This window comes from Stegodyphus dumicola, chromosome X2 (assembly GCF_044657685.1).
Source record: "Stegodyphus dumicola isolate Sdum_Otavi_A_Nest chromosome X2, ASM4465768v1".
Classification (NCBI taxonomy): domain Eukaryota; kingdom Metazoa; phylum Arthropoda; class Arachnida; order Araneae; family Eresidae; genus Stegodyphus; species Stegodyphus dumicola.
The window spans coordinates 113,072,660-113,096,329 of NC_140781.1; the positions used below are offsets into that span (position 1 = coordinate 113,072,660).

The window sequence follows — 23,670 nt, forward strand, 5'->3', positions numbered from 1 at the left end:
TATTTCATTTACTCTTTTAAACAGAAAAAAATGGCATTTTATGTTGAAATCACATTTTTATTTTGACTTTACAAGAATGGTTGATGAAGAAACATGCTTTCTGCTTGCCTGCACTGAAAAGCATGCCTGATAGGGAAGAAAGGATGTTAAGTTTAATAACAAATTTAGAGTTTCAGCAGACTATGTCAAATGTTATAAAAATCATCTCCTAACTTACGACATCTTAAGGATATAAAAATGCTACATTATTTTATTGGAAAAAATTATGATATTAAATTTCTTTTCCTTTCATGTAATGCATATTTATATAAAACAATGGGAATAATATAGCATTTCACTTCTTTGAAAGTATATATATATATATATTTGCGTTAAAATGAAAGAAAAAACTAGATAATAATTAAATATTTAATGCATCAATAAAAATACAAAAGACTATTATAGTACTTAAATACGCAGAAAAATATGAATGCTTAAATTTGAGCATTCTGTCATTTTTCATTGTTTTCGCATAAACACGGATGCCCAAAATAGAGATTTTCGATGGCTTTCTTACAAATGGAGATTATATATGTAGGATGTGCGTAAATGAAACACGTTTTTAGAAGCCATAAGGTTAAATTTTAAAATTAGAATTCATTTCGCGCAAGATAAAAAATTGCGAATTTAATATAGTTTGTGTTTGTTAGCCTAAATATTATTAATTTCTTTTTTAAATTATCTTTTGTTTCACCGTTACAATTTTTGATATCATCAGCAATTAAACTTTAATTTTAAAACTGTAATTAATTAAAATAATCTTAAATACATAATGTTTCCTATGTAAATCATACTTTTTTTGCTAGAAAAGGATTTCTGATAACTTCGAACACAAATTAATCTTACCATTGTTGACGGGTTGATAGATCCGAAACTCCTTATAAAAATTTCACAGGATACAACTGTTGGTATACCTAGAAAAAAATTCAGAAGAAAACATTTTATTCATAATAGTTACGAGTCACAAATATGTCATTATCAAGGAGATTAATTTCGCTTAATAATTTATCCGCCAAGAAGTTATACTGTAAGGAACATAGTACTTATTATTAAATCATTATTGCAGTATTTGAATTGCATTCATAATAAGTAATAATATATTTTCGTATTCGTTTAAAAGAACAAGATTAACTTCAGCTAAGAACAAACAGTACAATACTCCAGGAGGTTATGCTGATCGGAACGCATGTCAGAAGCACAGTTTAGCGTATGCAATTAGAGAAAGATTTTAAGAAACTGCTTTTTAGCTGCCACTATTGATCATAAGTTTATGCCTACAGTTAAAATTTACCGATATCTACATGAGTTTGGAGTTATTTGTAACCAATTCAAATACAAAGGAGTTATCACAACTTATAAAGCAACTCTAAAATAGATGATTCTGTTCCTGCTCGTGCCTGGAGTAGTCTGAATGTAGAAATATTTCATAAAAGTATCTCGGGTCATAATAGATGAAAAGGGAACGCAACATAATAACCCCAGATGCAGCGGGTTATTTTTTAATTCAGAGTTAGGATATGCTGTACTAATTCAGTTTGGATTGTAGAATATTAAATATTTTTGTAAGAAACGTTATTTTAGTTTCTACTCATAACCCTCATACTAGCTGCTTTCCCGGCATCAAAAAGGAGGCATCGAGAGGAAAAATAAATAGCCCAAAACGAGCGAAATCAAAACGCCATCTTACTAGAAAAAGAAGTAGCACATAAGTAGAAAAAAAGTTGTAAAGTACTGCGATAAAATTTCTTCAATATATTTTAATGAAGTATTTCACGAAAATCAACTTCATGCTTCAGAAACTTTCCAAAATTCGTTTCCGTTCTTCTAATATAAATATCATCCTAATCTAATCAGACAAGGCATTAAAAGCAATTTTTGATACTTCTCCAGTTGCCTAATTAACTATTCATGGAATTCGTATCTTATATTTATGTACTTGTCAATTTCTTTCCACATATATTCTTTTTATGTAGCTTGTTCAAAAAATACTTTTATCCTTAACTAGGAAAGGATTAGGAATTTTTCGTGTATAAAAGCTGGTCGGTTGTTAATTGTTTGCTATTTATTAGTCACACATTGGTGCGATCACTAACATTATTCTCTCATAAGTCCAACAATTTCATTCATTTCGCATTATAGGAGAAACGTAAGTAGTAACAATTTCATTCGTTTCTCATTATTGGGTAAAACTGTAGAATTAATTCAGGATTAAAAAAGCAAATTGGAGATTTTGAGGAAGAAGCATAAAATGCATGAGAAAAAGAGAAGCATATTTATCTGAATATTTGATATTTGATTTAAAACATTTGAATAATCATTAAAAAGTTTATATTTGGTTTAAAGTATTTTAATAATCATTAAAGATAATCAAATATAACGTTTTAATAATCATTTAAACGCTACATATGATTTTTTTTCACAAAAGAATAGAATACATACGTTTATGAAAAAATATCCATGTGTAAATGTTCTTTCGTTGCTTCAAGACTGAATGCTTGGAAATGAAAGTCAATTGTTTGTTAACAGTGGAGCAAATTTAAACAACTATTCTAGTTTTAAAATTAGATCGCCTATTTTAATGCAAATATGCATATTTAGAGTATTTAATTTATCCATTGTATAAAAGCTAATTTTAGTAATTCGTAAAATTTTAAAATTCTGAAAATATTATACAAATTGTATCAAATAATGATTATTTAAATAAAATCATCACATTTTAATAATTTTGTAGCTATTTAAATAGTGCTAGAGTTATCAGTTAAATTTATTTTTAAAACAATAAATTACTAACGATTTTCAATGCATGACAAATCGTTTCAATTGAAATTAATTTAATTTGTCTTTCTTTTTAGACCTTTATTAATAGACAAACCCAGACTTGTTTTTAATGTAGTAACACGTTTTTTTCGACATTTTATCGAAAATTCCCTTAGGATCCGACTGGTTTGAAGCACTTTGGAAAACAATCGTTTATGCTTAATTATAATGCAAAGAGTTTTAGCTGCATTTTTTGTTTTCATTTTACAGATTAACTTTACTTTAACCATACATTATTTGAAAATCATTAAATAGTCATTTTGATCATTTATTATAATTTAAAAAAATTATAACACATGCTAAAACGCTTCAGTACACACTTTGTATAATAATTTATTTATGTTTTCCTTTATTAGAGCTACGAAACGCACCAACAGCAATTCGAGCTCATCGACTAATGATTAACTGCATTGGTGTTATCATAGATTTGTCCTTGCATAACGTAGATGCCATCTAATTTCCGTTAGAAAACTCGTTGTGAAGGCATCCCTTCCCTTAAGCGGGTAGACCTCTTCTGCTTTGCCATAATCAAATAACCTTATAGAGACTTTCTCTTCTCTTCCACATACACTAGAATAGACCTTATAATGACCAATTCTCGCTCAGGCATGAATAAAACTACTGACTCTGACGATAGGTAAAAATAACCCTTTATTAATTCAAAATAGTTTAACAGAAAGGCATGGTCTTCGTGTGTTACAAAAGCACCGGCAACTTGCGGTGAAAACTAAACGTAGAATATAATGTAAGTCAAACCTAGAATAAATAATGCAAGACAGCACTTAAGTTACGCTTAAGGGATAGACTCAGAGGAACCTAACCGGCGTGATACTAGAATCTGGTAAGGCCAAAATGCGTAACAGTAAAATAACAACGAAACGTGCGCTTGGCTAGCGAAACACGCTCTGAATAAACTGAGATATTGACACGTTTAAATAAGCGCTTCACTTAACTTTAAATTTACATCCTGGCGAGAGAATGTCACTTAACTTTAAATTTACATCCTGGCGAGAGAATGTGAAGGGAAGTTGAGAAGTCTAGAATAGGCATCAAACAAAATAAATTTGTTATGCAAAATAAGAAAAACCCCTACAACCAATCAGCAAGTCATTAGTATTACAGCTTTCATATTGTACAAGGTGGAATGATTTTACAAGGTAATTCATAATTCATGCATTTCCTCAAATCAGATGTAACTCATCACTGCTACAACATGTTAAAATTTGCCTGCATTTTACGTGAACGTCTGTGTTCCGTTTCAAATTTGCGTATCAATGGCTTTAACGGAAAATTTAATCATACGTAACTCTTCATAGGTACATTTTATTGTCGAATATATCAAACTAATACCCACAATTTTAACCCTTAATTATAACCATTGTTGGAAATCATAACATTATTACTTTGATTAAGTACAAAGGTCTGATTTCTGCGTTTCAATGTTTTTAATAACTGAAGAGGATCCCATCTCAAAATCTGTAGCGTGCATTTGTCAAATTGTTATCAGAAAAATAGAAGTTTAATGTGGTAAAATACAAGAATATGTTTCATTTGAAAACTTGCTTAGAAACATACTTTAGAAGTAAATGAGCTTCCTTCAATAAACTAACAACCATTTAAATCAAAACAAAATTTGTATATGATGTATCAACGAAAAAATAGTGAATACGATAACCAAGCGTCTGTCTAGAAACTGTCTAGTTTTGAGACCAAAAGTGTATTTATTCATCTCAAAGGTGGATGTACGACCAGATATTTCAGAAAAAATCATTTGATGGAAGAGTCATATAAATTGAAAGCTGCAGTGACTTGTAAACAGAAAGAATAGAAAGAACTTGGCGAGATTTTCCTTCCACTACACCTAAACATCATTATACTAATTAACAGCTAAGAATAGTGCTGATGAAGTTTGCATTATCCGGCTGAAATGATATGGTTTGGCTTTTTTGTGCCAAGACAAAGAACACACAAAAAATCTATCTTATTTTAAACAATACTGTATGTAAAACTAACTGAACCTTGCATAGTACTATACAATTTAGTTAATTTTGTGCTAAAATTTCACTGAATTGAAGTGTTGAATTGTCTTTAAATTTTATGCAGATGAAATCAGTTAAAGTAATACAAATTTACAAAATACAGTTCGAGCATCTGCTCTATTAAATTCAAATTCTTTGTGAAGAACTTAAGTAATATCTATTTTAATTTCTAGGCAAGTATTAAAATTTAAAGTTGTAGTTTTTTTTAATTAACCAAATATTTGGCTTTTATCTTTACTTTAACTTCTTCTATCCATATTCGTCACCAGAATGCAAACTAGTTTGTAGTGTATTTAAGCTGTTTTAGACTATTTTGTTGTGTACTTAAGCTATTTTAAACTAGTGTACTGCGTTGAATTGATAAAATTTTAAACTAATTTGTAATGCAATTAAGTGCTTCTAGATTGTAATTTATCTAATCGGTTTTGGATATGGACAGACAGAGATTTCCTGGCATTCATGCTGCGTGGTTTAATTGCTGTCTAGCTTAATGCATTTATATCGTTTCTTCATGCTCTAGCAGCCGCTACTTAGGCGCAATTAGATTATTTGAGACGGATTGTAGCTTAGTGTTTGATTGTGCAGTCTTTAGACTTCTGAAAAACATATAAATTCATTTGGTTGTTTTAATTTCATTTGTATTGCCACAAGCAGTGGTCACCTGTAGCACGAACCGTATCCTGTTTTGTTAAGAAGTACAATTCAATAAAATATTGTTTAAAAGCTTCGCAACTCTTTGCCGCACTATTTTAGGCATAGCGATAAATCGCTACTTGTCTAAAAAGGTTATGAGACTAAGTTCCACTAATAAACCAAGTATAACCTTAATAAATTAACTAAATGAGAAAATATGATTATATTACATTACCTTACATAGCATATCGTTATGTGTTAATGACTGCGTAAGCGTCTAAAATGGAAAGCTAAATTTTTTAATTGTTTTAGGTGATTTTCTTCTAACAATATTGAAAGTTTATAAGCAATTTCAAGAACGCAAGAAGTAAGAACAGCTTTTAGTCGATGATTCCTTGTAAACGTCTTACCCTTGTGACACCAAATTACTACCTTTTCAAAACTATATAGTAATATTGTAATTTTGTTTTCTACCACACACAAGGTATTTAGTTAGACAGTTTTTTCAAATGATTAATAAATTGTTCTGAAAGGTGACCCGGTAAAGGCAAAATATACGTACCTTCTGTTCCTGTCGGCAGAGCTCTTCTATCGTAGTTTTTCAGAACTTCGTCCAACATATCCAGATCATGCACCTTACTATTATTTACGACACTGCAAAATATAAATTAAACTGCGGTAATTTTATGCAGTTATTTGACATTAATTAATTTACAATGCTTTCATATTTATAGCGACTGATTTTTAAAAATTAGTAGCCGTTATATATAAAATCAATACTAGAAATTCTAAAGCTAATTTTTAATATTCTAAAAATTTAGCAGCTTTTATATATATAAAATTAATACTAGAAACTCTAAAGCATTATGAATTATTATATGCATAATACTTCTATGGCAGCAACACACTAGTAAATAATTTTCTTGCAAACAGATGCTATCTTGTTTCATGTTAAACGTTAAGTATAGTACAACTTTAGCATGTATTTAGTACTAAATCCACTGGAATATAAAGATTAAGGGACCTTCATTTAAGACGTATGGTAGAAATATAATAAGACTTTTGATAGAAACCCTACATTTGCAAAAGTCTTGTAAACTGAGTAATCACCTTCAAGTTTAATTAGTTCATTGGGAGACTAAACATAGTTGGATAATAAGCTTCCACATTAATTAGTAGTATTATAAGTCATCTGACATGGTTCTCTCCAATTTATTCGCTTTGTCTTTTAAGACGTTTTCCATTTTGTCGCTATGATACTCTTTGAAGTACAGCCATTCTGAAAGAGATTAAGAAGGTATTAACTCATATTAATAATGATCAAATTTTGCTCCTTGATAAGGTTTAATAGTACCATCTTCGCACACAATTTCCACAAGCCCGTTGCTTCGGATAGATTATCAGAAACGGTAAAACGAGTGGAATTAAATTAACCAGTAATCATTCTCAGTGTTAAATGCCGAACTGAATGTAAGAAATAATCATCATTCTTTAGACATTTTTTAAACCGTCACAGTCTTCCAAAGAGGGGTTCTTTTCTCAAAGGTTCCTAGGATTCTGCAGTCTGAAGATTTGTGCTCGTGAAAGCATATGCTCTCTGCACACCTATGTCCATTTCTGATACGTTTGACATTTTCTTTTCAGTAAATGACGCGCTGAAAACTAACTTTCATTTTTAAATTCTAAATTTCAATTCAAAACGTTTCTCGAAATTTCGTTCCTTCACTTTTAAAACATACAGATACATTACGCACACAGATAACAGATATCGTTGTAGATCTCCATAAGTAGCCCTAAAACATTCGCATTAACAGAGGAACAATCAAGGTGCACATACCACTCCACTACAGGAATGTCCGCAGTATTGCAGGTATAGAGTTTCTTAACTGTAGATCCATAATTTCTATTGCTAGCATGTCTGAGGATAACTCTCATGGTGTCTGCCGGAAACATTGCGGAAGAAAATGTCGCGGAGAAAATAACGATTGGCCAAAACATCGTCGAACAAAACATAATGGAAGAAAAGGAAGAATGGAGAACAGATCGCTGTTCTAAACATAGAGGTAGGAAATGCCGTCATCGAAAATAAAGCGGTTAAAACACTTCGCAGTTTGAAAATATCGTCGTCGAAAATATTGTGCTAAGAAATAAAGCAATGACAAATCATCACTTGAAGATAATATCGAAGACATGCGTTTTTCAAGCTTTAAAAATTGTAAATGCATATTCGCATAATGATATTTCAAGCTAAAAGTGAATGAGGAATATTTTAAAACTCGAATTTTCTCAATGACAAATGTAAAACCAAACTAGTTCCCATTAATTCCCCTACTGAACTGGCCAACAACAGGGTCCGAGGAGGAAACTCGATGAAGACTGGTAGTTCCATCCGCTGAATGCTCTAACTGCATGAAAGTTTCGTGTTATGTTTAGTGTATGGCGTTGCTACAAGCCAGTGCCTGAGAAACCTCTCCACAAAGACATCCCTTTCCCTTAAGCAGATAACTATTGTGTGCTTTGCCATAATTCAATAACTACTAATCATCTAGTGAAATATTATATAGGTGGCATTTTTTGTCATTGCTAAAAGATCAGCGTCCAAATCATTAACTGCATGCTGTGCATGGTATTGAAATTTTAAGAAGAATAAACTAAAAGAAAACAAAATTTTTCACTAAAAGGATATCAGATTAACAAAGGTTAAAGAAAATAATCTGATGATTTAATAAATAATTTTAATAGAGGCAAACTCAAGCAGTTACTCATCTTCTTTTTTTAATCTTTTTCAGATTATAATTTTCATGAAAAAATACCAATAAAACTTTAAAGTACCAGTAAATACCAATAAAACTACCGATAACTAAAAAGAGTTTAATTAATTATTGACCTTTATTATTTAACTATGTAAGCTTAAAATTCTATTAATTATTATAAGCAAACTTAAATTTTTACTTGTTTTCAGTTTCTGCACTCTTAAGTTTCCTTCTTATTTTTTTCCTCTTACACAATGTTTCGCATGACGAGGTTATCGCATTGCGTTGGTTTTTTCCGCGACCTTTCTGTCCGCGATGTTTTTGTAGCGATATTTTCGCCTATAACCAATCCGATCCATGAAAAGTATTTTAGGAAAAACTACCTTGCTTTTTTGACCTGTGGAATATGGTGGAAAACAGGGCAATTCAATCAGTTTGAGAGCATACAATGTGCTCGAATTATAGCCTACGCGGACGATTATATGCTAGTTGTGGCAGGAAGGAGAAACCTCAAAATGAGAGTACAGTACTGTCGCGATCTATACTCTCACTGGGCCAGAGTGCATAAGCTTCAAATTTCGGCACAGAAAACTAAAGCTTTTCTGACAGCCTAGACGTAACCCAACGGTTAAACTCCATGGGATATCGGTAAAATGCTTCCCCCCCCCCAATTGAAATATCTTAGGCTTATAACTCGACAACAGGCTTTCCTGGATGACATCTATCAGCAATTTCAAGACGCAAATTAGCATTCTAAGTAACAATATCAGAGACATGACTTTACTAAAATTGGGTATCTCAGCTAAACTGTTAAATGTCTGACATAGAACCATTACAGAGAGAGCAATCACATAAAGAGTGGCAGTCTGGAATCATGAACGCAGCTCTCACATGAGAAAATCCCGGTACTGAATTCAGAGATAACAATTAGTTAAAATTTGCAAAGCGTACCGCGTTATGTCAAGACCAACCTACAAAAACTTACAGGAGTTCCTTCCCTAGATCTGATATTGAAAAGGGAGGCAACTGTTGAAACTGTGACCGGGCTGGGTTAATATTAGCACTATGGGATCATAGTTACATAACTAGGAATTTGAGGAGCAAACCATCTGCAAAAACTTTCATCTAACTACTTTTCATCTCGCCGACGGCATTAACACAATTTACAAACCAGTTTAAAGTAGAATAACTTTTTTACAGAAGGCGCTCCAAAAGGGAGAATGGCACCGGTAGTGCTTCTGTAGACCAAAAAATTGTACTGTAACATTTTAATGGTAGAGGAAACTAGGATTGAAAAACTCGGTATACCAAGTAGAACTTCTAGCTATCAGCGCTGTAATTAGGCACAATAACAGATATCAGCAGCAGAAATGATCCACACTCAGTGATTCAGCGTGAAGACTGGCCGCTGTCGCTGTCGCAGGAAAAAACAGTAGAAGTTTCTTGGTATACCGAATTCAAAAACAGCTTCTAGATATGCGTATTTTACAAAGACTCACTCTAAAATGGATTCACGCAATGAAGCCGCAGACCATTTGGCTGAGCAGGCAGCTAATGCCACGGAATTACTGGAACAGCCTTCTAAACTATCTTGGACTCACATTTAAAAGAGCAACTTTGATAAGCTTGTTACGAAACTGGCAAAGTACATGATCAGAATCAGAGGTAGGACGAAGGACATTTAGCTTATTGCCAAAAGTTAACAGGGAAATGAAGACTCACCGCGTTAGCCTATACACAATTCATGACAGGTCATGCGCCATTCCCAATATACTTCACAGACTTAGGGATACTCCCTTCTGCGAGCGTGGAGAGGAAGGTGACACGGATCATCATTATACGGGTGTTCAAATGAAAAGGTACGAAATGACACTATGGATATATTGAAGTCTTTATTCACAAGTAATCACCAGAGGCCTGAACACAACTATCCCACTGTTTCAGGAGACGAAGGATTCTCTCTTCTCAAAATTCCTGCAGCCGTGACAGGACCAGTCCTCCACTGTGTCTTTCAGTTCGTCCGAGTTGAAGCGCATGCCTTTGAGATGTCACTTCTCACCAGGTCGTTCACCTTGTCGATGAGTTCGGCCATGATTGCCGTGTTTGTATGGCCTGGTAGCATTAACTTCTCCACTTTCTTACTAACTTGTCGAACACACAATCTAACCCGTATACGACCATCAACCAGCAATGAATCCAGTGGGTTAAACCCTTCCACAGTCAGAAATCTGATAACATCTCGCTGCTCCTCAGTCGTCGAATTTTGCAATGTAAATGCCATGATGTCCTCACACGCAATGGCGCATCAATTGGACGAAACACTTGACTGCTTACTTTTCTGTTGCGCCATGTGCAAGTGAACACACATGCGCACAACCCAGCCGGACACTACATTCATGTCCTTAGATGTTTCACTACGTTATGCTAATGCGGTATATTAAAATTTCAATCGGTTTATTTGTTGCGACGTTTTGTACCTTTTCATTTGAGGAACCTTTGTAATTTCATTCTGTTCATACAAGCGTCTGGTGCCCTAAGAAACCAGCGGATTGTGCGTGGGCAACGTGGACGCTTAACCGTAAAATATAGAGTAGTCTTTGATAAAATAGAGAAAATCTCAAGACACTGCGTAAGCAGAAATCAGTGTGAATAACATTATGTTTGAAATGAACAGAATTTAAAGCAGATAATCAGGATGCGTCTGCAGTTATCAAGCTAAATAATCGCCGAACTATTGGCAATTTTATCATAGACAAGTAAGGCTTCTTTTCATTCAGTAAGATGTATAAATTTGAGCTTTTTTTTTTCAGATACTCAGCACGTGTATTAATATGAACTAACTTTGAACAAGAAAGATTTTGTTAAACACATAACCTGCCATTATAGTACATAATACTTAGTATTGTAACTTAGTAGATTTCTCCGCTGTGATGGTATATACTCGTAATTCCGTTTGGTTCACCTTCGTAGTCGGAAGTCGTCTCATTGGCGTACTAAGTCACTCTCATTCCCCCAGTTAGAATAATTCCGGAATTTGCCCTATTTTCTGATTTCTTAAATCCATTCGAGTTCTTAATCATATGTGAGTAATAGATTCCCCATTTCTCTAAATACTAACATACTAATTAAAAATCAGTGTATTTTCTTTAATTTAGTTAACGGCCCTAATATAGCATTCCTAAATCTCTCTTTTTTTTTTTTTTTTTTTTTTTTTTTTGAGAATCACATGTGGTTCCCGAAATTTATGGTCCTTTTAGATTTCCAAAAAGAACAAAATGTAAAGTCAAATTAATTGTTGATATCACATGATAGCTGAAGAGCTTAGAGTTTTGATACTGCACGAGGCGATTTCAAAACTCTAAGCAACTGTTTATCTAAATTACTATTTTCCGAAGACTGACATTTTGTTGCCGGTAAGATTTTTTCTAATATAAGATCCGCTTGAGTAGCCTAGAATTGCAGAAAATGAATAAAAATTTTCTCCTATCCATTTAATTACTTAATACAAAATTAATAAAGATGTAATTAATTACATTTTAAAAATATAAATACACTATAGTAACATAACTTTAAAGAATCGCTTTCGAAGTAAAAGTTAGGTGATTTTCAGGACATATGTTTTTATAAACGTGCTCTTAACTTTAAAAGTTTGAAAAATGCTGTCCTAATGGATTAAGAGTGCTTAAGCATTTACTCGAAAATGCCTTTACTTCTATTAACAATGTTTCTGGCCCTTTGAGAACTACATTAATCATTCCATTATGAAAAACATTAATTTTATAAAAAATATATTATTATCCTTTCATTTACAGTAATGGTAGATTTAATGTTTTAGATAATAAATATCTATTAAATAGAATAGAATAGAAATGAATGATAGAATTTTTATCGAGAACGAAAGCATTTTGTACAGAACTGGAAAACTCCAGTATGCTTACCACTTTTGTGTCATTCAAAATGAACTTAATTTAATTTACATTCTGACTCAAATAGAGTAATTGCTTAGTTTTCTATTTTTGCAAATGAATGTCAAATATTATTTCACGTCGTCTCAAGAGAGAAGGAATGAATAGCATTTCTTGCAAGCATTAGAAAGGAAAGCACATTTTAGATACGTATCTAGCACATCTAGCATGATCCTCTTTTCGTTACCATCGAAAATTCTATGATTACGCAGATACACCCAGATAGTACATGAGTAATTACTAAAAATTTCTTAGAAATAATAAATAAAATAATAGTTTCGTATATAACAAATTAGAAAACCCCATCATTTCGCCACCCACCAAAAATTTTCTCATGTCCCTGATTTTGCAATAGCTAGAATATGGTAATAATCATTACATCAATAATGAATTTCGTTGTTTAGCGTGTTAATTTTTTTTGCTTAGAGAAATGTTAATTACATTTCTTAATAGTTTGTGGTGTTAGGATTTTAAGTAGGTTTGGTTTTTTTAAAGAAGATTACTTGTACCTGTATCTCAGTCATTTGGCATTAAAAGTTAGGCCCCCAACTTAATTTTCGAAATAATTTTGAGTATCTAAATTGATATATTATGTATCAAGAAACTACCTCCGCTAGGAGCAAGAGAGGAAAAACAGTCAGTGTTTCTGGTAATTCATTTGGTAAATTTAGCGCATAGGTAAATCGCTTACTATTCGTTTGTTTTAACTGTCCCTCCTTTAAGCTTAGGATACTATATAAGCGCAATTTTCTTGCATTCGAAAATATAAATTTACACTTTTTTATAATAACAAGGTATAGCACTTTTTGTGACGTTTATTTGGTTTTAACAATCTAATCGTTCACAGCCAAGTTTATTTTTAAATGAAACATCATATATCACTTCATGAGGAATTTAAAGATAATTAAAACTAATTAAACTAATAGCTAATTTGTCATGTTGTCTTGCATTCTTAATTTTCGGCTAAGCCTCACCGATTTTCATGTAGTTGTCAATTTGATTAAGATTCTATGAAAAGAGAAGTTTTGTAAAAAAAATTATCATGTCTCTTAGTTGATTTTTAGCAAAATTAAACATTTCATATAGAAGTGATTTATGAACATAAAGGTGTTCTTGTTACATTTAAAACTCACGTGAAAATATTGTATTTAAAATATGCATAACACTACTCTATTTATATATTTATTACAGTTACGCGTTTAAAAACATACCTTAGATTAATTTTAAAAATTTAATTTTACATTAGTTTTGCTTCAAACATTTCCACGTTGGCATTTTGGAAAATAATTCCATTTTAACTAAATACTAATTACATGAGTAATTTTTTTAAATTGGCTTCTAAATATTGAAATCTTTTACGAAATAAAAACCAATTATACTTAGTTCATTTATGATCAGTTCGCACCTTTTGTGTGCTTTTTTATAATACACAGTAACTTGAAATGATTTTAATTTCCGGCTGATTTCGATAAAAAGTAGCAAACTTAACACCATTTACTTATTCTTTCATTTCAATTATCCAGAATAATAAAGCACATAATACGAGCGAGTGACTAAAGATATTCATAAAAAATTAATATCTTTATGCTATACGACAGGATAATAAAAATCAGAGAAGAAATATTTAGGAAATTATTAAAACTGCAAAGAATTGAATGGCTGTAAAGAAAAGGTAAAAGCGAGATGAAACACTTTAAAAAAAATGACCAATTTTGAGATTGTTCACAGTTAGGTACGCTGTTATTGAGCCACACTCTCAAAGCAAATGAAATGTAAAATCGCATCAAGATAAATATTTTTTCAATAATAAAAGTTTATCAATAATTTCACAAAAAGGATCACTATTATGCAGCGAAATAAAGAATGCTTATTATCTCCAAATTCACTAATTAGGAAATTAGTATCTCTATTCTAAAAATTAAGGCCAGTTCGTATTAGGAAGAACATAACAAATAACTCAAATATGAAAATTATAATTACCCAAGTTAAGAGTTTTATTTCGTTACATTGAGAAATATATCGATAGTTAGAATTGCAAAGCTTTAATTTGTTGCAATCAGTAAATACAAATTGGAAATTTCATGCCAAATGCTTTCAGTTAAATTTTGCATCAATGTTACTTCAGTTTTGTGCGTTCCAAATTCGAGGGAAATCCAAAGGTAGCAGCAATCATTTAGTACAGCATACGTATTCCTTTGCTTCTTTGTATCTATCTTTTGTGTTTCTTTACAGTCTGTTTCCTTTCTTCTTTACAGTCGGTTTGTATTTCTCTGAATTCTGCTTCTTTGGATTTAATCACTTAGCTTTCTAACAGAACGTAAAAAGATTTCTTAAATAAAATTCAGCCTTTGGGTTTCGACAGAAGTAACGCTTTGAATCGTTATAGCCCTTCAACAGTTCTTATTTCCTCTTCAGCTGTGTCTAGGAGCATCACATTGATTCTCAAAGGAGAACTTCCGTTGTTTTAGCATTAATTACTTTTCTTCATTTTTGCCAATGCCTAGAATGAAGCACAGACTTATCTTCTAGAAGTGTTCCGAACATAATTGGATTGCCAACTATTTGCCTTTTTAACGCACTCAAACATAATAGGAAAACGACTCTGAAAGCTCTATTCAGAATATTGTCAGATGATGTTTCCAAGAAGAAAGAACATATATTATATATTTGTTGAATACTCTTTTTATGTTCATGGCTATCATTGTGCTTTAATTATAGAAGCCTGCAAAATTTTCTTTTGATAAAGCCTTTTTTAACTTTAAATTTGATTTGCAGATTTTGTGATGCTTTATAGGAAAATGACGTCAATTGTTCTCTCCATCATGAGCAGTTTTATTGCACATGTATTGCCCCACTAAAGATTAGTGTATACAGATAAATTGGTTGTCGAATTGGAAAATGAAAGAACTATTCAAATTAGCATAGTGCAAGTCTAGAAGAAGAATCTACTTTAAAGAAATAAAAAATTCTAGAAGAATATGATTTAAAGAAGTAGAAAATAATATTTATAATTACAGAAGATTTAAGATACAACTGATGCTAAACAAAAGTTTTCAATCGAAGACTGTCCCATTCTTGCCACTAGACGGCGAACGTTCTTCTCTTTTCTTTCTCATATTGAAATCTGAAAACGAGACTGGATTCGAACTCGCTGCGAGAGCTCAAGACAGAAACTGCGTTAGGAAAAGCAGCTAAAATGTTATTATAAGCTAAAAATGTTATTATAAGATGTTATAAGATTATATGTTATGTATAGCTCCCTTAAAGGCCTTCAAGACCTCCACATTGAAGTGAACAGTAAAAATTATCACATCAGATTCCCTCAAGATATCAGAAACATTATCAGATCACGAAACAGGCTGCGCAGTACATCTAGTCACGTGACCCAGTTATCAAATCGGAAGTCAATAAACTAAATAACAATATTAAAGGCATGATCGAGGAGGATCGAAGCAAACAGTGCAACAGTGAAATAGAATGTCCTAACACGGTAGATGGTGAGTTTTGAAAATTCACTCAAAACCTTAAAGCGAACAAAACTGCCAACAAACCCCTTAGGAATGACACAGGCTTCAAATGCAATAAAAAAGAAAAGGCAAATGCCTTTGTTGCGAATTTTGCTAAATAATTCACGTCTAATGAAAGTCGTTTAGATCCAGAGTTTATCAGTGATTTTACAGGCATTAACAATACTGTAGAAAACTGGTTATATCAGATCTATGCAACTAACATTGCGGCCTTTACCATCACTGTAGAAATGAACTCCATCATTTCTATACTTCACAAAAGAAAGCTCCTAGGAGGGACAGGTTTTGAAATATTATGGTCAAACTGCTCTCCGGTAAACTTATTAATAGACTCTGTAGCATCTTCAAAGCCTGCCTGCACCTGAGTTGTTTTTCGAAGGCGTAGAAATAAGCAGTTGTTATTCTCATTCCCCAATAGGTGAAAGACAACACACAGGTAAATGGCTACAGCCGATCAGTTTGCTCCCGTCATTGGAAAATTTATTATACATTGGAAAATAATTGTAAATTAAGTTTAATTCAGCTTATGGAACGTATATTTTTAAAACACTTACAAATTCCGACAGATGGAACTCAGATTCAATTCTCACATATTCGTATTTCCATAAATGTTAAAGATTTACTTGAGCACAAAACCAAATTTTCTTTTACAAAATAAAATATACTAGGGGAAATTCAATGCAGAACAGTTATATATGTTAAAAAAGGTTTGATTCTGCCTGTTTCGTTAGTTTCTGTAAAGTCAACAAAGAGATTCAAAATTAACGGCAAAAATCTTTTGAAGAGCACATTTTAAAAGAGAATGAATTTCTGTAGAATAAATATTTAAACAGAAGTTCTTCATATTTATGTAAAAGATCAAGTTCTATTGAATGAAATGAAAATCTGGAAAAGCAAATATTGGAGAAACCTATTGGTCTGGAATAGAATTGAAGCTATATACATATGATTCGCATTTTCACAAAGTTTGTATTCCTTGTAATATAATATTTCTTATATATATATATATATATATTATCTTATATATATACTAAATGTAGTGTGTATATATATATATAAGATATATATCTGTATGATCGAATATTATATATATATATATGTTAAATGTAGTATATATATCTATATACATATTAAATGTAGTATATATATATACATTTCAAAATGGATTACCTATAATTATCACAATATCTAACCAATGCATATATATACATTTTTGGCGAAGGAAATATCATCCTGCTGTTTACTAATGCCAAATTAAGATAATATGTAAAACAGGAAAAAATAGAACCAAAAATAAGAGAAAATTAAAAGGCATTGACTGTCTTTTCAAACCGATCGCACAAAATTCAAACTTGATTCAAATGAAAAAGGAACAACTATATAGGTTAGGTTATTTAATTACGAGAAAGCCTCGAGGGATATCTCGCCTAAGGGGAGGGATGTCTTCGTGGAGGACTTTCTAAGGGAAACTGGCTCGTATACACGTTACACATGGGGAAGGCCACGAAAACGCCCATGCAGCCAGCCCGTTCGCGGGATTCGAACCTCGGACCGAACTACCAGTGTTCAGCGACTTTACCGCTCTGCCGCTATAAACTAAATACATTTATATAACTATATAAATTACAATACATTTTATATAACTATATAAAATGTATTGTAATAATTATTGTGATCTAGGAAATATGCTCAATGTACAATTTTTCTGAGAATGCTTCAGAATTTTTGCAAAACATTAATTAGCAGCAATCATTTTCTTATTTTATTTGAAGCAATACTACTTGCATCCTCAAAAAGTAGAAAATGGAAATGAATATAAACATTAAAGTTTATTCATTTATGAGCACAAGAATCATAGTTTATTACAGAAAAATATAAAAAAATGTATCTGTCTTTCAGTTTCTAAATTGCATATTTATGTAAATGTTATTCTAACCGTCTCCTTTAAACTTAGTTCTTAAGATCTTCATGAAAATGCAGCAGGACAGAAAATTTATATTTTCTCCTTTACTAAATTCATTGTTTTTAAGACAGCGTTTTCTATCTTTCCTTTATGTAAAGATAGCTTTATATGAATTGACCTAAAGCTCAAAAATATTATTTTTTGAAAAAATAAAATTTTCTCAACAATTCTATTAGATTATTTTTATGTGATATGGTCAAAATTCTTCCCAAACTGTTGGCTTAGATTGTATGCATTAGAGAATATACTGAAATAAAAATCAAAGCCTGCAAAACCGCGATAAATTTTTGAGGCCCTTGCATAATTGAAACATAATATTCTCCGAACATATACATCATGTATTTTTCAGACAGTTAGAATTGTCTTATATTTCAAGCAGAAGAACTAGCTTTTCCTATAATGTCTTAAAAATCTAAATAAATGCAGAGTAACAAAAATGTTAGTGATCACTTTTGATGTCGGCTACCACTTCAAATTTTAACGTTTCTTTATGTATAATATACTACTTTGGTTGAAAGGACAATATGTGGACTGCCATTTGCTATTATTTGCTTTTAAATCTAAACCATGTCTTTGAAACAATTTGAAAAATCATGAATTAGTCAAGTTCAAATATTTTAGAAATTTGATACAGCTACTTAGTAATTAATAACAATTTTTAAAGAAAACAACGCCATCTTTGAGATCCGAAAGTTTTTAATTAAACATTTTGCATTCAAAATGAAGTAAAGTGATAAATGTTCTTAAAAGTAGGCATGAAGAAGCGAGCTGTCAAATCCAACATCGAAATGGCTCGGATAAACGGCATCAGCACTGGATACTCCAACTCTGAAAAGTATAGCATATGTCCTAAATGTTAAGTCATCAAGCCGCAAACTACCAAATAAAATATACATTGAAAAGCATCATCTGCAGGATGAATCTATCACAGCGATGAGGCAGCACTTGTGACCCTTCTTTCTTTTTTCGGAAAACCCAGATTGCTTTAATTCGTAATAGCACATAAAACTGTACTCTGTCTTTCAAATTCAAGCCAAAAATGCAGAATTTTACGCAACAGTTGTAATTAAAATACACATAATTAATTACCTTAACTTCGGGTGCTTATCCTCAAGATGTATTTCTATGAATGAGAATATCAAATATTGTTTTATTAAGCCAGGGGCTAGAACTGCTTGAGAATATTAGACTCAGAAACTTTTATGCTACATTTTATAAATTATGCTTTTACCGAAACATTACCAAAAGAAAATATATTGTTCCATCAATATTCTTCACCTTAACGCACTCTCGAAATTCGCCATCTGATTCATAAAGCTTCACCAGCTGATGCCTAACAGTACGGATGCCACACCATGAGTTTATTTCTTTACAAAAAATGAGACAGAAACTACGTAATTAGAAATTTTCTGCTGCAGTTGGGCTTAAAATTATTGGAAAAGATGCCTATGAAATTCCTGAAGAAACGATATTACGTGCTTTAAAATCCTGACAAAGTATTCTAGATTAATTTCAGATTCCACAGAGAGTCACATAAAAAACATCTCTGATTTTTTCTGAAATTTAAAAATTTCGAACCATCAAAATTGATGCCAAAAATTGTTTCCCACCTTGTATTTAAATTTTATCAATACAAAAACCGGCTTTTTCAATTACATGACTAATTTTCGTGACAGTTTCGATTTTAAGAAATGAATATAAAATTTGGCAATCAAATTCATTTTGTCTTTCGAGTTGGGTGATATCGGAGGGAAACATGAATCATCATTTCATAAGTTTGATATAACTGCTCCCTAGTCATATAATGATATTCCAATTTCATAACAATTAATTTTTCAGTTGATCTTGATAAACTGGAATGCAAATTAAACGTGAAATGAAAAGTAAAATTACGAGTATAAATGGAACGCTGCACAAAAGAAAAAAATCCAAAGTTTTGTGCTTTTGTGTTCCTAGCATTTCCTATGCAAGAAAAAGTATGAAGAATATAGTTTCATGCAGATAAAAGCATGTGTAAATATAATTGAATAAAAATAAAACTGAATAAGTATTCGAAAATACCAAAAGCTAGGGATTTTAGTAAGAGATAAAATTGGTCTCAGTTTAGCTTCTATGTTTAGCTTCTTTGAAACGACCCTCTTAAAAGAGGGAAGCTATCAGATACCTAACAAATAATGTATTTTCTTTCCTTAGGTTTAGTTTCTTTGCGCTAATATTGACGTTAGATGCAGCAAATTGCTTTAAAGAAAACGTATTGAATAACATCAGAAGTCTCTGTTGTTTGAAGTTCATCATCACAGAGAGAATTCTGAAGTGAAAAGAAATTAGACTATTGTAAGCTTAATATTTTTTCTTTGGGCTCAAGTCACATGACTAAATTTTTTTTTTTACCTTATTTTCTGTTTACATACGTCAGTTCTTAAGTTCCACTTAATTAAGAATTCTTACAAAAATCATTTGAATTTTTGAATGGTTTATTATTTACCATTAATATTTCAGTGCAAGGTAACGTTAACGTCAAAACATGGCGGAGAACAAACTCAGATTTTCAGATCTTCCGTTATACGTTATCTTTCGTATAATTAAATACAACTCAAATAAAAGTGGTTGAGCTTATTAACAGTTAATTTTGTGTTAAATTATGCTTCTTACTTGACTTACTTTAACAGTACACAGGGAAGAAAATTTCATAACTTAAAATAGGAAAGTAATGCTTACTTTTTTATAGATAGAAAAGTAATGCTAAATTTTTGTTTTTCAGCCGCTACTAGTAACTCTTTTCTTCACGCATATTCTTTTACGCAGGTACACTCTGGGAAAGATACCTGAATTTATATGCGAATATTGCATATTATTTTGCTTTCAGAACTTCATTTGGATCGTCTTGCATTAGTATGCTCAATCATGTATGTTACATACGTTGTTAAACGCAATATTCAATAGGAATATTATTTGTTCTACTGTACGTTAAAATAATACTTTATTTTTTTTTTTTTTTTTTTTTTTTTTTTTTTTTTTTTTTTTGTGAGGCACTTGTAGTTTGAGTTTTATCTTGAATGGAAAAAGGCAACTTAAGATGAAAGTAAAAAATTCGAGAGAAAAATTATTTTCATTTTCTAAATCATAAAGCAACTGGAACTTTGAGAAACATGAAAAAAATTGAAGGATTAATTTTAGACGTATTTCAGACATATCCTCCGTATCGGAATTTCAAACAATTTATGATTTCAGTTGTAAAATATGTATATATTTGTAAAATATGTATATACATATTATAATAAAACAAAATATGTATATACATATTTTACAACTGAAATCATAAATAGTTTGAAATTCCGATACGGAGAATATGTCTAAAATTAATCATTCAATTTCTTTCATGTTTCGCAAACTTTTAGTTGCTTTGTGATTGAGGAAATTAAAATATTCATAATTCATTTCATTTATGTTTCTAAAGTTCATACTATTTGCTTAAGAATAAGTTATAAAACATTGGAGTCGTATCCCGTTATTGAAGAAGATGGTAAATAATGCTGCACAGCATTTTCCTTAGCAAAAATCAGTCCCGTAAAGCCTTCAAATGCAAAGTGAAGTAATATTAGTTTAGTATACATTGAAGCTGTTTAAGCTAAATAATTTACGACTTTCTTTTCAGAGTTTATCATTATTCCAAATGCAATAGATGAGTTCTCTCAAACAAAGCAAACAAAACTATGTGGAAAATAGTAAAATATATTCTCTGTAGTAATGTAAAAACATCCTATTTTTTAAATGGAAAATACGTTCATTATAAGCACAATTCAATTTTTCTTAATAATAGTTTTTTAAACATTCAATAACATAAAATGCCATTTAAATCATATACATGATATATTATTAAAAGCAATTATAAGCATTTTTAGTGAAAACCTGAACATAAATGTAAGTTTCACAGAAACAAGTGTTGTTCAGTCTGTACCAATTTTTCTACGGCTTTCTAACCAATTCCATATTTTCCCTGAATTTCTAGGACATCATAACACTACCAAGATACAAAAGGGTGAAAGCGTTTCATCTTATCAAACATTTAGTGATATATGAAATGAGCGCTTTTGGAACGACCTATAGCGAAGAAAAATATGAATCTATCTTTTACTGAATACATTTTCTTGTTAATAAATTTCCTTATTCTCTTCTTCTCTTCTATCAGAATAACAAAAATAATACGAAACCTTCTTTTCTGTCAGCATGGAAAGAATAAGAACCAATAAAATTTCGAAGCCTTCTATAAAACCTCTAGATTGGAAAAGTATGGTTCATTGCTTTTTGTCATAACAGCCCATAAGCATTCTTTATGAAAGCTGCGTCAAAGGAGTTAGGATACAGTTCTGAATTAGACACTGAAGCATAAGTTTGGCGGTAGCACACATATATTTCTTTTCAATATAATTTACAAAGAACTATATTTAAATAATTATAATAATGATAGAGAATATCAGATTAAGAAAAGTTAAATGCTTTTTATATGTTTTATGAAAGTTTACGTTTTTATGCGTATTGTATATCAGAGAATATTTTTGTTCAGAAAAAGGAATTTGTAAAAGGAAAACAGTTATCTTAATTCTAAGATTATGAAAATATTTCTTATGAGGATTTTTCTCTTATTTGTTTACATAAATTAGATGAAATTGCTAAATATGTCAGGGAAATATTAAAACTGAGTTTCCCATTACATTTAGAAATGTGAAGTTATTCTGGATAGTTTAGCTACAACCTTAGAACAAAAAAATGCTAATTCTGTTCAGAATATAAAAATTTTACAAGTTTGAATTTCTCTTGCATGTAGGATAGTCATAGCATCTAAAATTCCCTGACTGAAAAATCAAAAATTGCAATACTTTAAATCTTACAATTTCTAGGCGTTATGCATCAGTTCACGAAATTAATTACAAATCCGAGACAGGATATAGCATAAAATTTGGCCTCGTAGAAATTTTATCTCATTCATTCAAATTCGTAAAATCTAGTACTAAGCTAATGTCGCCAAAATTTATTTTCAGCAATATCCTGGCACTCTTATAACCAAAGAAACGAGATATTTTTTATAAATAACACTACGTTAAGATAACTGAAAAAATAGCGATTAAAATGTTTCGTCCTTTTATGGACATAGAAGCCATATAACAGGTTATTCCCGAATTGATTAGTATGAGATTTATAATTAATAACTATGAATTTTTTTGAAAATGAGACACTACCTGGATTATTTTCAATCTGTAGCTATTTTTCAGATGCAAAAAAAAAAAAAAAAAAAAAAAAAAAAAATACCGCATAATAAAAGTTCATTACTGAAGCAAGCACAGAAAAATTTTCATTTTGGCTTCATAGCTAGTCTAATTAGGACTGCTGCAGTCGAAATCACACAAGGCCTAATATCTATGAATAATCAATGAAAATTTAATTTGGATTAAATATTTCTTCTCTGCCAAAAAACGCCGTTTTTGTGATCTGTTTTCGTGCGCTAAATAGATTTATGAATTCCAATAAGATATTAAGGTAATCTAACTACAATAGTAATTTTGTAATATTTGTAATTCGTTAGTTTTAGTTAATGGTGTTACTAATCATTTTGCTTTTATACAAAAAACAAAAGAATATCTTAATTAAATAGTTTAGCATAATCTCAGTGCATAAGAATTGGCACATTGTCAACTTAGCTCTCAGTTTAGCAGTTTGTACAGCATATTCTCAATGCATAATGTGTATTAAACCAAAAACAGTGTTGAGAAAGAGCTTTGATATATATTTTATAACACCACAACACTTTATAATAGTATCTTTTGCAGAGTGATCACAATAATAGGGTAAATAATGAATAATAAAGTTGTTCAGGGAGTTTGTAGACACCCTACACTTCGATTAGTCCCAGCAATAAGTTTCATTTGATCATTAGAC

At 31.0% G+C, this 23,670-nt stretch overlaps 1 protein-coding gene across 1 annotated transcript in view; it reads right to left on the reverse strand.

Annotated features, from left to right (window-relative positions):
• The window catches only part of LOC118193826 (glycine receptor subunit alpha-2-like), a 224,040-nt gene that overhangs the window by 68,241 nt on the left and 132,129 nt on the right, over positions 1 to 23,670 (reverse strand). The window contains exons 2-3 of the mRNA XM_035364974.2: positions 6,091 to 6,182; positions 886 to 953 (exon numbers count right to left, since the gene is read on the reverse strand). Coding sequence (XP_035220865.1) covers positions 886 to 953; positions 6,091 to 6,182 — 160 coding nt within the window. The remainder of the gene's footprint in view (positions 1 to 885; positions 954 to 6,090; positions 6,183 to 23,670) is intronic.